The 17,919-nt window shown below is 35.6% G+C and overlaps 1 protein-coding gene across 7 annotated transcripts in view; it reads left to right on the top strand.

The window, feature by feature from the left end:
• MYO3A (myosin IIIA) overlaps positions 1-17,919 on the top strand; it is a 236,746-nt gene that overhangs the window by 19,115 nt on the left and 199,712 nt on the right. For 6 of the 7 annotated variants that reach the window (XR_004620761.1, XR_004620760.1, XM_034643926.1 and 3 more), the window contains exon 4: positions 183-317. Coding sequence is in view for 4 of the 7 variants with exons in the window: in XM_034643926.1 (XP_034499817.1) it covers positions 183-317 (135 nt within the window). In the remaining 3 variants the exon portion in view is untranslated. Of the gene's footprint in view, positions 1-182; positions 318-17,919 lie in introns of those variants that run through there. The other variant, XM_034643930.1, reaches the window with a different exon arrangement.

Genomic DNA, 17,919 nt, shown 5'->3' on the forward strand with positions numbered 1-17,919 from the left:
CAATGTCTTCCCTTACATAATGGCATGAGAAATTTCAATACGTACAATTGAGCACAATAAAAGCCATTATTATAACCTTGTTTTGACAAAATTAAATGCTCTACTTGGTGGGCTCTAATATGTCTCTTTGACATAATTCATGTTTTTCTCATGGTTTTCTTCCTATGACTTTTCAAAACTAGGATATCGATGAAGAGATCGAAGCAGAGTATAACATCTTAAAGACGCTTTCCGACCACCCCAATGTGGTCAGATTCTACGGCATGTACTTTAAGAAGGATAAAATAAATGGAGACAAACTGTGGTTGGTTCTTGAGGTAAGTGATTCAACATTATTCTACGTGTGGAAATTCACAGTGTGGTCTCGGAATGACTGCATGTTTACGTATCATCGACACCAGGAAACCCTCCTTTAGTATGTTCCTGACTGGTCACAGCCTCAGCAGAACATTGTGCCCCGTTCTGGCCTCGCCCTTTTAAGACACATTAGGAAATTAAAGGAAAGCCACGAAGGCTATTAATGACTAAGAGGAAACATCTCCACAATAAAAGACGGGGATTCTTTGCCTTGCAGAAGAAAAAGCGTAAAAGAGATTTCATTATAAAATTGATTTATTCATCCGTATTTTGGTCAGCTAACACGTGACAGAGGCTCTGTGTCTGGTGCTAGGGTATGAGAGAAAATTAATGTAAGTGAGGCTTCATTAGACAAAAATGGTAAGCTGTGATTTTTTTTTTCTGTCCTCATTGAATACTAATGTCATAAACTACAGAACCAGGTATTTACATTTATGGGGGAAAAACCATGTCAGAAATGGTGTTGAATACCAAGCAAGTCACCAAAGGGAAACTGTAGAGTCTCTGAGAGTAGGTTTGGACAGTTCTTTCCGATGCAGGAATACGTAGGGGAAGGGGCCCTGGTAAGGTAACTGCCAGTCCTAGAAGAAGGTAGTTTTTCTAATTTTCATTGAATATTATTCAAGTGAGGTAATCATTAATTCTGATGAAATTCACAAGTGTTTTTAATAGTTGCTTTTATTAGACTCAGGCCTAGTAAAACCTTCATTGGTTCACTGTAATCACATTTATTGTGTTCATTATGATTTTATTAGCATTTGATTATTGTATTTCTTTCAGAATGTTCTGTTGGTTTTTCTGCAGTGACACACATATAAATTGTATTGTTTAAGTACTTTATATTTTTCTCTTATGGTTTTTAAATGATTTTTAAATTTAAATGGCTGATCATTGTGGAAAATACTTGAAACTATAAAAAGAACCACCCTCAACATTTAACATACTTCCTTCACCTTTTTTTTAATATGTTTAAAATGATTGGCAGTATTATTTATGAAGTTATTGTATTTTTCACTCAATATAATCTCAGAGAGACTTAATCATTTTTACCTTTCGCAAAATAAATACATGCCCCTGGTTGACAAAAAGCAAGTAGAACCAAAAGGCTTACGATATGGAGCAGAAGTAGTGTCGATCCCATTTAGCTGTGCTGGCTTCCCCCGGTCAGATCTGTGCTTTTGACGCGTACCAGGAAACGTATGACTGAGTTTCTCTACTCCTTCATTTTCTAATCTGTATTCTGAATTTTGGCAAGGCTGCTAATCGTGCTTCTGGAACCCTTCGTCCTCCTGCTCCACAGTGGAGGTCTGCCATGCATCAGACTGACCTCTCTGAGATCTGTGCTGCTCACTTACATGGACCCCACTGTTCCTGAAGCCCTTGACTCCCCCTTTCTAAGCTCCCCCCTGTGTTTTACACACCATGTGGTAGTATGTGCCTTCTTCTCATTATCCACTGTACTGATGTCACCAAATCTCGAGTCCCTTCAGTTTCCCTAGGGAATAAAACCTCCAGTCTCTTGCCTGTGTGTGTGTGTGTGTGTGTGTGTGTGTGTGTGGTGCTTAGACAGGCTCATGGATGTTGATATTTCGTATGTGGGATAAGAGGGTATCAAGTCTTTTGATTAGAGACTTCCGAAGGGTCCCTTGTTTTCTGTCCCTCCCCTCCTAGATCCTGGGTTGATGTGCTGGGGTAACCACAGAATAGTTCTCACCTAGCGCTTTATTTTGTGGCTTCCTCTGCATTACCAAATCAGTCATCACCTGTTCATCTGCTTTCCATATTGAAAACTTTTGTTGAAATCTCTTGTCTGCTGCTCTCCCTTTCTCTGTTCTCTTTTTTTCTTGTGGTTTATAGTATTTGATTCCCTTTCTAGCGTTTTAGTGGAGATTCATGAGTGGGAGGAAATACATTTATATGTTTAATTGGCCACATTTAATTGAACCATAGAGCCTTACAGAATTGTGAAATAGCATTTTCAAGAACCCTTTCAAAATCTAAACTGTGTATTATATTATTTTATAGAAGTTTAAAAGTTTTTTAAATAACCATTTGTGTTCTTTAAAAATAGGCAGCGTATTACGATTTGAGAATTACTTTGTTTTTCTCTGTTAAGATTGCTTTATATTTTAGTTAAATCACATGTTAAAGCAAAGCAAAACTTTTAGTCATCTGAACTTTACCTAAGTAACAGAATATACATTATGAACTTAAAACATTTTGCCTTAAATAAATGGAGAATTTTCAAGGTTTACTTCATGTTTGTGTTTGTATATTTGAGATCTAATGCTGTGCTGATCCTTAATATAGTCTTGAATAAAATTCTGTATCTTTATATCCTTTGAAACATTTTCAATAGTGCATCTTTAATTTTTTTTTTCCATCTGGAATCACTGGTAGATTAGCATTTGAGTGGAGATTCAGGTAGAGCTAAATGGGCAAGGTTATAAGGTAAAGATCTTTGCCCAGAGTTTAAAAAAAATTGAATGAGATCAGTCATTGTCTTTTATGCCTATCAACTCTGTATTCTAATTATATTGTCATTTCTCAGTATTGTCACTTGGAATTACGTGAGAGTTGGAGACACCTGAGCATAGTGAAATGTTCTTTTGTGAGAGCAGAAAAGATTGATTAAAAGCATTTGTAACATCCAGTACAAGTAAAGCAGCTTCCTGATATAATGAATCAATAGGGACTTAACAGCTTCTTTGAACTTTGTCCTTGTTTTTTATTATCAGATGGAGGAATTGGAAATATCCCTAAATGGCTTGAGGAAAAAAAACCCCCAAAACTGGTAGTTTATTAAAATGGTATTTTGGAAATCTGATCTACCTGAACCTACAATGTGGGGGAAAATAAAGGAAAGCAAGAAGTTGGCAAACTGTATAGAAGATAATTGATTTACATATGTAAATTAGGCTAATTACATACACAATGCAGTGGCTCAGTGTACAGTTACCTGATTTATAAACATGAGTGGTACAGGTGCTGCTGTAGAGGCACTTTCAGAAAATTGGCTTGTGGCATCAATACTTTTATTCTACAAAATGACTGCTAATTATACCTCTTATTGTAAGAAAGCCCAAATTATTTTGCATGAGGATAGCCAAAGAGAAGGCAGAGAGAGGCTGTGATATTCCCCAGAGTCATGCTAACAGCGCTGGGCTTCTGGTGTGAATCTGCTTAGAGAAGGTGTGTCTTGTGGGGGTTGAGCAATGAATGACACCCCTCATTGTCAGCCTGGCATGTAGGGAGGGCACCCCAGCTTGGACAAACTCCTGCTCAGTGACATTTCACCATGAAAAATCATTTTGTTTACTTCAACCCAGGATTCAAACCCTAAGAAAAATAAGATTTACTCCGATCTTACGGGCCTCTTTTCTCCATTATTTCGTTGTGATTCTTGAATTATTTCTTTCAGTTTGATAAAATTTTTCTCTCTCTTGTATTTTTCTTTTGTATTTCCCTTTCATTTTATTTTAAGTTTTTGAGCATGAATAATACACAGAGCCCCATTCGGGAATTATTTCCTTCTCAATTCTGTATGTTCACTTTCAGGCACTAATTGTTGCCCAGATTTAGGAAAAGAGCACTAGTTGCTAGCTGTCTGAAATTCCAGTTGCACATTTGTGATGAAACTGTCTAATAACAGATGGGGTAGAAAGTTTTCTGCTGTGGGAACCGATAGAATGTCTATAGGGATTTTTATTATCACTTAGTATTTTAGGCTTTTCTAATGATGTAGGCATAAAGGGAGAACCAAATATATATATTTTTTTACTTATGCCCCATTTTATGTCATACATATATTCATTTCTACTTATTGTTACCGTATTTCTTACTGGCCTGCTTAGTAAAATGTAGATACCTCTTTTGCCTTTGTGCTTCCTTTAATTGCTAGTGTCTGTTTTTGAGGGTCAGTAGCAAGGATGGAGGGGGGCTGGGAGGTGTGGTTTGGTCAGGTTTCTGCATATGTTTAGCACTGACCCAGGAGACTAAAAATGAGAAGAGTCAAAATTGAGTTTAATCAGTCTGGTATTAAGCATTTGCTACTGATGAACACGAAGGGAAAAACTGAGATTTAACGATCATTTTCCCCTTCTTGGATGAACAGCCACATTTTAAGGATGTAAGGAATCTAGTCTTCTGTCCCAGGGGCTCTTTGCTTAGTGTGCCCTCCGCCATAATGGAGTCGAAATTCAGAGTTCGGACATCTTTCTATTAAGAGAGCCCTTCCCTCATAATCCAAACTTAGCTATAATTTCTCCTTTCAGGGTGGTGCTACAGATTGCATTCTGTGACTTATCCATATTGGTCCTGATTTGTTCATTCTTAATAGTGACATTGCTTTCTCTCATTGCTTTCCAATTATAGCAGTTTTTCTGTTTAAAATTATATCCCTGTCAAGAGATCGAAGACTAGAAATTACACGTAGTATTTTCTACAAAAATTCAGTAAATAGTCATAAAGGCACATTTCAAGTAAGTGAAGTGGTTTTCATAGGTAATAAATACTACTTTGATTCTCATGCATTATTGGTTATTCTCTTTTTATACTTACATCTAGTAAGTAAGATAAAACCTGTGATGAGGAAAGGAAGCATAGGATGATAGAAAGAACATGAGTCACCATGAACAAGTGGTTTTTATTTGCTCAGTGAATCCTTTAATGTTACTGTGCTGAAGATAACATGTACGCAGCCAGGGCCACGAAGCCACGCAGGCTTGTATGTGTGGGAGGGGTCAGGGGAAGCAGGGTAGGAGTGGGAAGCCAGGCTGAGTTGCCCTAAGAGCACAGCGTTGTTCCTTCCTTCCTCTAGCTGCGCACAATTGCAGTGGAGTAGCCGGCTGACAGGATTGTTCCTTTCATGTTCTTAGGGCTGGAACAACCCTTCCTGCTCTCCTATAAAAGGCTGTTATTTGGTGTACTTGGCAACAGAACAGACAGCAAATTACCTAGAGTCGTTCCATTTTATTTTTTTATTTAAAGGGCAAGATGGAAAAAGCAGTCTAAATGTACTTCTTCATACTTTTCTAATGCAGAATATATATAAATATAAATGTCATGCTTGTGTCTTTCTTCCTTAACAGTACTTCAGTGATTGCAAAAGCATCTGCTCTCTGAGTAGGATTGAAATTTATAGTATTATTTCAGGGGGGAAAATATGAGCTCACCAGAGATATTTTGCCATTTGGTAAATCAGTATATTTTTACCAGCCACATTAAAATACTTCTGCTAAGTTCTTTTCTTTTGATTTTTTTTTATCATAGATTTCTTGTTTCTAACATTACCAATGTTTTATGGCATTTTTCCAAGAATTTTGAAACCTTTTAGAGTGAGGGAATTGTTTTATGTCTTGATTTAGTGGTTACATGATTGTATACAAATTACCAAACACCATCAAACTGCATACTTCAAGTAGAAAATCAGTATGAACATAGAACACTTTGAATATTCTGAACTATTGAAACAAATCTCAACAAATTTAAAAATAGTGAAATCATGACAGGTATATTACCTGACCATAAAAGAATTAAATTAAAAATAAAGATATCAAAATAACTCCCAAATATTTGGAAATTAGATCAGGTACTTCAAAAGTAACTCTTAGCTCAGAGAGGAAATTTTATTTTATTTTTTTATTATTTTTTTTTAAAGATTTTATTTATTTATTCGACAGAGATAGAGACAGCCAGCGAGAGAGGGAACACAAGCAGGGGGAGTGGGAGAGGAAGAAGCAGGCTCATAGCAGAAGAGCCTGATGTGGGGCTCGATCCCGTAACACCAGGATCACGCCCTGAGCCGAAGGCAGACGCTTAACCGCTGTGCCACCCAGGCGCCCCAGAGAGGAAATTTTAAGGAAAATGGAGAAACAGTTTGACATGTAATGGAAACATGACCTATCAAAATTCGGAGATGCAGTTAGGCAGTGCCTAGACAGACATTTTACTTCCTTTCAATGCTTATTTTAGAAAAGAAGAAAGGTTCAATACCAATTATATAAGATTTTTGCCTTAAGATGCCAATAAAATCAAAGCAAATTAAAACCAATGTAAGTTGAAGAAAATAAATAATGAACATAATAGTAGGAATCAATTAAATAGAAAATGAACAAAAACAATGGAGAAAATGAAAGCAAAAGTTGGCTCTTTGAAAGTCATTAATAAACATGATAAATCTCTCTAGACAGATCCAGAAAAAATGATAACATACAAATTGCCAATATTAGAGATCAAATAGGGAAATCACTATTAAATCTATAGCATGATATAATGAAATATAATGAACAACTTTATATTTTTTAAAGATTTTTTATTCATTTGAGAGAGAGCGTGTGTGCAAGCAGTGCAGGGGGAGAGAAGGAAGGAGAGAGAGAGAGAATCTGAAACAGACTCCACACTGAGCACAGAGCCTGACATAGGGCTCCATGTCATGACCATGAGATCACGGCCTGAGCTGAAACCAAAAGCCAGACGCTTAACCAACTGAGCCACCCAGGTGCCCCATGAGCAACTTTATAGTAATAAATTTGGCAACTTATTATCTGATGTTGACCTTGAAAGATAGAAACTATAAAACTGACTGGAGAAAAAGTAGAAAACATAAATAGCTTTATATTAATAAAAGAAACTTAGTTCAAAATTAAAACACTTCCCATAAAGAGAATATCAGGCCCAGTGTCTTCACTGGTAAATTCTATCAAATATTTATACCAACTTAATTCCAGAGAGACATAGAAATTGTTATTCTTGTTTAATTCTATTCCATCTTCCTCCTTTTTGCACTATTGTTGTTATACATTTCACATAAATAAATGGTACAATAATTTTTATAACTACTGTATATAATTCTTTGTATTTTGACAAAGTTGAGAGAGGAAAGGACAGCAAGTATATAATCATAGAATTTTCTATATTAACTTTCTTATTTAACATTTCCAGTTCTCTTCATTTCTTTCTGTGAATTCTAGTTACCATCTGGTGTCATCTTGTCAATACTTCTTTCAACCCACCTCTTATGTGCTGTCATTGTCAAGTACACTGCATTTCTACATACTATAGACACAACAATACAATTATGTCTGTATTGTTTTATAGAATTGCTTTTTTAATCAGTTAAGAAAAAAAGAACTCTGCATGTATACTGTCTTTTATAATAAAATAATAACCTTTACTGATGCTTTTTATTTTCTCATGTGGTTTCAGATAACTGTCTGTGATTATTTGCTTTAATCCTAAAGAACTTTCTTTAGCATTTCTTTTAAGTTAGATCTGCTAGCAATAAATTTTCTCAGTTTTGTTTACCTAGCGATATGTTCATTTCCTCTTTACTTTTGAAGATAGTCTTGCTGGATATAAGACTCTTGGTGGACAGTTTTTTTATTGAGCACCTTGAGTATATTATCCTTCTTCCTTCGGGCCTCAGTAGTTCCTAATGAGAAGTCAGCATTTAATCTTATTATGTTCTTTTTCCCAAAACAATTCATTTTCTCCTGCTATTTTCAAGATTTTCTTTTTATTTTAGGCTTTCAACATTTTAATTTTATAGGACTATGGATCTGTTTGTGTTTATTCTACTTGAGTTCATTGAGCTTCTTGGATGTATAGATTAATATTTTTTTATCAAGTTTGGGAAGTTTCAGCTATTTTTTCTTCCAAGATTTTTTTTCCTACTCCTTTTTCTCTCCTTTCTCCTGGTATGCCCATACATTTATATCAGTATGCATACATTTCCCTGAAACTGTAGATTTATCTTCATTCTTTCTTTTCTCATATTTCATAATCTCTGTCAACATATCTTCCATGTTTGTAGGTGCTTTCTTCTGCCAGTTCAAATCTACTGGTGAGCCCCTCTGTTAAATTTTTCATATACGTTACTGTAATATAATTTTCTACTCTAGAATTTTCATTTGGTTCTTTTTTTATGAGTTCTATCCCTTTATTGATATTTTTTATTGTTGAGACATTACCATCATACCATTCCTCACTTCTTAAAGCATGATTTCCTTTAATTCTGTGAACATATAATTCCTGCTTCGAAGTCCTTGTCTGCTAAGTTCATCATCTGGACTCTCTCATGGGACGTTTCTGTTGCCTGATCTTTTTCGGGTGTATGAGTGACACTTTTCTGTTTCTTTGCATATCATAATTCTTTTTCATTGTTGTTGTTGAATACTGGACATTCTATATCATATACTTAATGTATTATAGGAATTCTAGATGTCGATAAGGGGGAGCTTTTTTTGTTTGTTTGCTTGTTTGTTTAGTAACTTGGCTTATCCCCCATGGTATGAAGCCCTTTGATGTTGCCCCTCAGAGGGCATAGCCTTGAGCATGTGTAGTCACCCTCAGAAGGCAGTGGTTTTAACAGTGCTTTCCTCCTTTCCTTCCCTGATCTTTCTACTAAGCTTTCTGTGTCTATGGTGAACACTCAGTTGTTAGGTTCCACTAATTGCCAGCTGATTCCTCTATTGTTTTCAACAATGTCCTAGGGCAAAAATTGCCCCTGGTCTGATCTAATTAATTCAGGCCTCTATGCATGGGTGCTTTTTGAGGCTAGTCCTTTGAGATTTTTCTGACTCCAAGAGAGTTATCCTTAGCTCTTTCTTTCCTTGAGTCTCCCTGCGAAGCCAGCTGGTCTGTGGTTACCTTCTTGTTCTCATGGAGTTACCTCCCTCCTTGTAATTACCAAAGCCTCCACTGTTTTCAAGAATATCCTTAGGCTTGGGGCGCCTGGGTGGCACAGAGGTTAAGCATCTGCCTTCGGCTCAGGGTGTGATCCCGGCGTTGTGGGATCGAGCCCCACATCAGGCTCTTCCGCTATGAGCCTGCTTCTTCCTCTCCCACTCCCCCTGCTTGTGTTCCCTCTCTCGCTGGCTGTCTCTATCTGTGTTGAATAAATAAATAAAATCTTTAAAAAAAAAAAAAAAAGAATATCCTTAGGCTTGATTTTCCCCACTCTCTCTCAAATGTCAGATGCAGCCTTGGAGCTCTCTCTTTTTCTGGCCTGCCTCTCTCCCTGGGCGAAATATCTGAGCCACTCTTCTGGAGTTGGCAGCATGTCTTGGACAGTGGCCCACATCATCCTGTTTTATAAACAGCACTGTGGACCAGAGAGGTGGACTCTGGTCTTCTCAGCCAGCTTTGCAGCACAGAATTGAATAGGGGGTAAGAAATGTTGGTGGTTTGCCCCACCCAAAAAAGAGACTGTAGACCTTGAATGGGAGCTGGTGGGAGGGGAACCCTATCTTCTTGGTAATGCTCACCCAGAGTAGAGCTTTTGTCACTTTGCCCTGGTTGGGGGTGAGGGCAACAGGGTGGCTCAAATGCTACAGAATCTTGGTGTTCTCACCAAGATTTAGTTATGTTCTCAAATGTTTCTTCATTTGCTATATGTCCTTACAACAATTTCTGAAGATAATAAGTGGTTGTTTATTTTTATAATTTTTACCAATTATGGTTGTTTCATGGGGGAGTAGGTCCACAGAGTTCTTCACACCTCCATCCTGGGGAAAAAAACAATCCTGTGAAATCTTTAAGAAAGAAACAGTCTTGTTGACTCATCTATGAGGCCAGCATTATACTGACAAAAGAAGGTGAAGGTATTACAAGAAAAGAAAACTATATTCTAACATTCCACATGAACATATATGTAAACATCCTTCACAAAATATTAACAAATTCAGTAACATATAAAAAGATGTTAATATATCATGACTGAATGAGATTTGTTCCTGGCATGCAAGTTTACTAAAACATTTTTAAAAATTAAAATTCTCTGCATCACAATTCACTGCATTAAGAGAATCAAAGAAAAAAAATTATGAAAAATACATGCCAAGATTGATTACCCCTTTGTGATAAAACACTCTCAGCACTCTAGGAATAGATGTAAACTTCACCTAACAAAGTGCATCTACCCAAATTTTTTAAAAAGTAAGCAAATAGCTTGGAGTCTTTGCAAAAGCATATATATAAAATATGTTCAATGTCTTTGGTAAAATTTAAATTAAAACCACAATCACACTATAGTATGCACCCACTAAAGTGACTGAAATTACAGACTAATAAAACCAAATATTGGTGAGATTGTGGGAGCACATTGAGCTCTTGCGTGTTGCCCCAGCAGCGTGAATGGTGCAGCTACTTTGCAAACAGTACAACAGTGTCTTCTACCATTACACATAAACTTACCATATGATCCAACTTTCATCTGTAGGCATTCACTAAGACTGGTTCCTACAAAAAGATTCAAACATGAATGTTGATGAGCCAAGTAAAAACTAGAATGAGTTTTAGAAAATACGAGTTTCTGCTTTTGTGGCCTCCCACAGAATATGGTCTTAAGACTGTATGGCCTTAGAGCATTTCCAGGATAAATGAAAAACAATCGAAGTCACAAAGACTTCCCTGACAAAATATAATTCTTGTTAAAAAGCTGTAGTTATTAATATGGTGGATATTGTTGCAGGAAAAGCCAAATAGATGAATGCAATGAATAAAGAATCCAGAAACAGATCCATAATGAAAAAAGGAATTGAAAAATAAAAGTCAGAAATGTCAATTATAGAAATTAGTAGTCTTCTTTCAGAAATTTAAGTAAAAATATATGCTCTCCAAACACAGTGTAGGCAGAATACATTTAGAAAACTTATAAAGGCTGTCTTTGGAAGTTAGTTAATGGTCTGTTTATAGAATCTCATCCCTTTTGATTTAGATTGTTTTTTAAAATGTTTGACTATAGCCTGAATAGAGAATTCATTTTTAGTGCTGCTTTGTTATTAGCGTAACTCTGATTTAAGAAAATTATACTTCAATTTTGTTCAATTAAAGAACACTAGCGGCTTCTAATAGCATCGTGTTGCAAAACTATCCTTAGGGTTTTTCAGTCCCCCATTACAAATCCCCATTTTAGTTTATGTTGGCAATTTAAGAATTGCATAGGCTAAATATGACATAATTCATTCATCTGGATGCAACTCTTTTTAAGGGGAACCGTAAGGTCAATTTAATTTTTAATGATCTATTGCCTAATTCAGAAACATCCACATTTCATTTTATATATTTTAATCCTTTGCGATCATTTAAAAACAAATACACTTCCATTTAAAATTCATTGTTTTTACTTTTCTTTATGTGGAAGAAAGGCTTTTTATGCTAGTTGACCAAAAGCATATTTCATTCAAGAACATATTTGAAATTTGACTAATTCTAAATGAGGGTTTTGAGAATTCATGGTGCTATTTCATTTCGAGCATCTTTAGGAATAGTTCAACCAATTAATTTGTGGCCGATTGACATTTGGCACCTACAATCTGCTTCATAATTTCCATGTTTGTTATATTTGCCCTCTTCCCCCATTGGACTTTCATTTCAACCTAATTTCTTCAGATCATTCAGAAGACTTTTTTCTATCCTAGAAACTAAACCACTGTTCCTGCTTCAGACAGCAGCTAGAGAAACAAACTTGGCTATTCTCTGTATGGAACGTGTGTAGGAGGCCTTGGGCAGGGTCCGAGAGCAGGGGATTGTTCACATCTTCATTTCCTCCTGGTCAACGTCCACAGGAAGCCTCACCCAGTAATTTCCCCTAAGAACAGACACAGCCATAGTCAAGCAAAGCAACCAGCATACATTCAATGAGGGGGACGATTTTCGATTTAAGAATGTTTCATCATTTGTGATTTTCTCTGTCATTAACCTCTTCAAAAACTAAAATATTTGGAGGCAATTTTTTTCTTCAGTGTAAGCAATCAAAAAAATAAAATGAATCAACAAATAAGTGGATAAAATGTATATGTCTCAAGCTTATATATAAAATGGGAATTTTATGACTTAAAAGGGCAAGCGTCTAGATTTACACAGACTCTTTCTAACTTTTGGAGCTATAAATACTGGAAGATAAAAAATCTTAGGTACATATTCTTTACAAAGTAGGTGCACAAAAGAAAAAGGCATTTTCCCCTTTCTCTTTGTTTCCCACCTTAACACTACTCCTAGATAGAGAATGAGACCTCTTGCTAAAAATAGCACACAGCCAAGTCTCTGTATTTTGGGGAAGTTCTGTCTCTGATTTCATTGTTGCTCTCCATCCCTTTGCAATTTTATGTTGCTTTGTTGTTTCTTTTTTTCCTGGTTTCTAAACAGGAGTTATTTTGGTTTGTACTTTAGTCCCTCTTTCCCTGTGAGGGTAGTGTTTAGGATGTTGGGAAGGTGCCCCAGATGAGTATTGAAAACAGACTAGATGCTCCTGAGGATGGGTGCTGATGGGAGGTCCATGCTGGGCAGAGGGAAGGAACAGTCCTGTCCCTCATCAAAAAGACTTCAAGACTCAGCTTGAGGTAGATCATCAATAGCTGTCATAGGGTCACACATGTAACAGGCACCAAATATTTTTAGTTCGACTGCATTCTCTAACCAGGCACTAATTATTTAATGAAACCCTGGAAAATCAACGATGATATGCAAATGGTCATGTTGGGCATGGATTTTTAATGAAACCTAAGTGTCAGAAATCAGACATTTTAAAAGCCGCAAGTATTTGGATATTTAGTTTTAATAACACTTCTGAAAACAAGTTGCACGTATATTATTAACAATCACGATATATAGCAAACAGAATAATATGAGGATAAAAGGAAATAAGTCTTCCACTATTTCAAATATGCATTATCTGGAAGTAAAATGTGAATATCTGATTTTCATAATTTATTTGTTCTATTTAATTTATTCTAGTCCTTCCATATATTAAACTCAAATAATGTTTTGGAGTTTCTATTTGTTTTTCTTAAAGGGACCTTTTTTCTTGAAAAAGTAAGTGTTTGTTAGAAATAGAAATATTTGTAAAAAAATTATTTAGCCAATGTAAAATAAAATATAAACTAATTATAGACTGTATGTAGGAAATCAGTGTCTTAACTGAAATGTTCAAATTATCTAATAGCTTTTTAGGGAATTATCAGGTGAAATTCAAACAACAAAATGTAAACTTGATGGTGAGACGTTATTTATTTGCTTTAGATTTCTGTATTTGTATTTTCAGATAGACTTGGATGTCTAGCCTTTGATAAGACACCATTATTGCTAGTGGTAATGGTAGTTAGTATATTTGATGTGTGTAGACTGTTATCATGGCCTCTTGTTTACTACTTTGTTGTCTAGAAATGCTTGACTAACTTTTTTTCCATATTGTTTACCTAGACCTATAAAATAGAGGATTAGTCAGGAAAGGCATTTTATGCTAGTTGAAAAAAGTAAATTTCATCCAAGAGCATATTTGAAATTTCACTAATTCTAAATGAGGCTTTAGGAAGGTCATGGTGTGGTCTTACGTTGAGCACCTTTAGCAAGATTTCAACCACAAATTTATTCGTGGCTTTTTGATATTTCGTACCTATAGTCTGTTTAAATCATTTCTTTTGCTGTCACCACTGACTTTCTGTAAACGTCTTTAGAACACTGATGTTCATGTCTTTCATCTCACATTCTAGTGTGACTTTTATTGTTCTTTCTTTTTATTTATTTATTTTTTATTTTTTTTTTAAAGATTTTATTTATTTATTCGACAGAGATAGAGACAGCCAGCGAGAGAGGGAACACAAGCACGGGGAGTGGGAGAGGAAGAAGCAGGCTTATAGCAGAGGAGCCTGATGTGGGGCTCGATCCCATAATGCCGGGATCATGCCCTGAGCTGAAGGCAGACGCTTAACCGCTGTGCCACCCAGGCGCCCCTGTTCTTTCTTTTTAAAGAGAGCAACTCACATTGTAGCATCATGAAAAAAACTGCATTTTAGTGTAGTCAATTGTGAGATTCTGTGTCTGGCACTACAATCCAGCTCAGTAACCCTGCAGAATTAGAGCACAGTGTTCCCAGTTGTTAGAGTGAATGACAATCTTTCTTTTTTAAACTTTAAGTTTTTTCCTGCTTTGGTTCTTATATACATATTTGTTTTAAAAAATCCAATGAACTTAAGTAAAGTCATAGAAGGGAAATGACTTAATTACTATCTTGTGAGGCTCATAAATATTCTTCCTTACATCATAGTTACAACTCTCACCCCAAGAGTAGAGTTTCAGATTGGAGGGTTGCATTCCAGCATTAAGAGCTAAGGCTGTATGTACTTTTTTGTTTCCTCAAAACTCTCCTTTTTGTAAAGGCTATCTGTATAAAAGGAAATTGTATCTTGTGTATTTGTTTTGAGTCTGATTCTAATAACAGGCTATATTTGCCTTTGGCAGTCTGTCCCATTTTCTTTAAAAACTAAGCCAAACTTTATTTTCAACGCAGTCTGTTCTAATTACCCTATTCAGCCTGGTTGCTTCTCTACTTAAAGTGACTTTAGCATTCTTCATGAACCATTATTGAAGGCTGGATGCCCAGGTAAGAAAGAAAGTCTTGTAACACACTAGCATGCCAGCCAAGCCATGGGCTGCTTAATCTGCAAATCTCTCCATGAATCAGATTTTTTCTTACATAGCTCTTCCTCCAATTACTTGCCAACTTTCATAAATTCATTTATTTGCTCATTCATTTATTCATTGGATGGAAATTTATTGGATATGCCAACTACTGCTTTTATAAATAATATAGCTCCTTGGGACAGTCCTTTGCCCATCACTGTCTTCTTATTCTCTCTTCCCCTAGATCTGCCCTATCCCTTTTCAAGTATAGAGTGGGCTGCTTGTTACTGTATGAACGCTTCCTGCTGGAGTTTTTTTTTTTCTTTATGAACACATTTTTTGCTAACATCACATTTATAAATGAAGTTTTTATATTAAGTAGAAAATATTCTTCTAATATTTCCTAAATATTAAGAAACTGGAGTTTTATTTTTCTTTTTGATCCATAGTTTGAGGATTTTAGTGGGCTTTTAAAATCGTCCTCACTTTGGAAGTTTTCTTTGTTTTTGTGTTTTGTGTTTTGGTTTTTGTTTTTTTTTTTTAACTTTGAGTCATTAATTGGTCATTGGTCATTTTTTTTTTAACTTTTGTTCATTCTAACTTCATATCGTTAAAAGTTTCAACCAATAAATGGTTACTCTTTTTCAAATGTCTTATGAAATAATTACATTATTGAAACTATTTATTTATTGTGTTATTCACATTATTTATAGCTCTGTCTTTGAGAAGCTGAGTCTGAATTTCATCTAGAAGAGTAAATGTGTGAGAAGAGCCTAGAAATTTTTGGAAAGATAATAAGAGATGACTTCTTTTATTAGGTAAACCAACTCTTAAGCTACAGGCTTTAAAACAAGTTGATACTTGACGAGAACAGAGATCAGGGGAATTCTGTAGATAATCAAGAGAAAGACCTAGGCATTCACTGGAATCCAGCGTATAGCACTCGTGACATCTCATATGGTAGCAGACTGTCTATTAGGAACAAACGAAATAGTACACATTTAAAACACTGTAAGTGAGGGCCACCTAGATGGCTTAGTCAGTTGAGCGTCTGACTCTTGATTTTGGCTCAGAGTCATGAGATCAAGCCCCATGTTGGGTGTGGAGCCTGCTTAAGATTCCTTTTCTTCCTCTTCCTCTGGCCCTCTCCTGCTCACTTGCTCTGTCTCTGTCAAATAAATAGATAAATAAATCTTTAAAAAAATAAATTAATTAAAAAAATAAAACACTGTAAGTAAATTAAAGATCAAAATATGTTAAAAGTGATAAAATCATAAAAAAAAACCAGAAAAATATTGTAACGATCTTAGTTTAGGGAAAAGCCTTTCTTCTGAGTCTGACCAAATAAGAGAAAACACTGAACATTAAGAAAAAAAGTTGATAAATTTGAATCCCCCCCCAAAGTACACTTCTTAACTGCAGAAGACACTATAACCAAAGTAAACACACCAGAACAACTGGAGAAAACTGTTGTCAACCTCTACAAGAGCAGATTCTATCTTATCTTTAAATCTTTGCCTTTTTCCCTTCCAACTTGATGTTATCAGTGCGCCTGTGGCATTCTGCAGTATTTGCTCATTATTATTTTTCCCATATAATTATAATTCAAGACCTAACATATAATCTAGGTAATTGTTTTTCTGTCTCTTTAATGCAGAGTTTTTCAGTCTTGGGCTGTTGATGTTTTGGCCCAAATGATTGTGGATTGTTCAGTGTAATATCAGATATTTAGCGGCAGCCCTGACTTCTAAATGCTAGTAGCAGCTTCAAGCCTAGTCTGTAACAATAAAAAATATGTCCAAACATTGCCAAGTGTCCCCCTTGGAGCAAAATCATCCCTGTTTGAAAACCGCCGGTCTGACAGTATTTCAAGCTTATTAGGGGCCAAAGCTGCCCTGGTCATCTCTAACCTACTTCAGTGTCTCAGTGCTTTGCACATAGTAACAGTTCAATAAATATTTGTTGAATATAAAGGAATAAATAATGATTCTTCTAAAAATCCCTTCTTAACTAAATATACTATTATAAGGAAAACATGCATATCAAGAATATTTTCTGTGTTCTTACCCCATTTATGTTAAAATGTATTAGATATAAATTGCAATAGTGAGTAGAATAATTTAGTTTCTGAGAAGACACTGTTGTAAGGGGCTTATCATAACTAGATACATTTTCTATGTTCCTTTGTTATTATTTTAGGACTTCACATTTTTGTTTGAACAGTTTTAGTTTTGTGGGAAAACTGGGTGGAAGGTACAGAGAGTTACCATAAACCCCCTGCCCCCAGTGTTCCCTAATGTTGACATCTTGTGGTTAGCATGGTTCACTTGTTACAGCTGATAGTCAATAATGATCCATTATTATTTACAGAGGTCCATAATTTACATTGTTTCATTCTTTGTGTTGTGTGTTTTATGGATTTTTAAAGAGACTTTATTTTTTTAAGAGCAGTTTTAGATTCACAGAAAAACTGAGAAGAAGGTACAGAGATCTTCTGTATAACCCCTGTTCCCACACATGCCTCCCCCATTATCAACATTCCCCCAGCATTGGTACATTTCTTATAATCAGTGAACTGACACTGACACATCATTATCACCCAATAGTTTACACTGGGGTTCACTCTTGGTGTACATTTTACAAATTTTGACAAATACATAATAACTATATCTACCATTACAGAACCATACAGAGTTGCTACACTGCCCTAAAAATCCTCTGTGTTCCCTCTTTCTCATCTCTGTTCCTCTTCCGTCAGCCCCTATTAACCTTTGATCTTTTTACTGTCTCCAGAATGTTTCCTTTTCCAGAATGTCATATGGTTGGAATCATATGCTATGTGGTCTTTCCAGATTAGCTTCTTTCACTGAACAATATGCATTTAAGATTCCCCTATTCTTGTTGTTGGCAACTAGATTTTAAACTCAATTTGGAGTCATACCTTTCTTGGACACTTTTGACTAACAGAATAATGTACTGTAATAATTGGTTATCCTCATATAATCCATACCTCACACCATGTATCAACATTAAATAAAAATGGGTCATAGACCTACCTATGTAAAACCTAAACTATAAAATTTCATATAGAAAATATAGGAGAGAAATTTTGTGACCGTGGATATATAACACAAAAAGTAGATTCCATAGTATTCTGATAAA

Source organism: Ailuropoda melanoleuca, chromosome 15 (genome assembly GCF_002007445.2).
Source record: "Ailuropoda melanoleuca isolate Jingjing chromosome 15, ASM200744v2, whole genome shotgun sequence".
Lineage (NCBI taxonomy): Eukaryota > Metazoa > Chordata > Mammalia > Carnivora > Ursidae > Ailuropoda > Ailuropoda melanoleuca.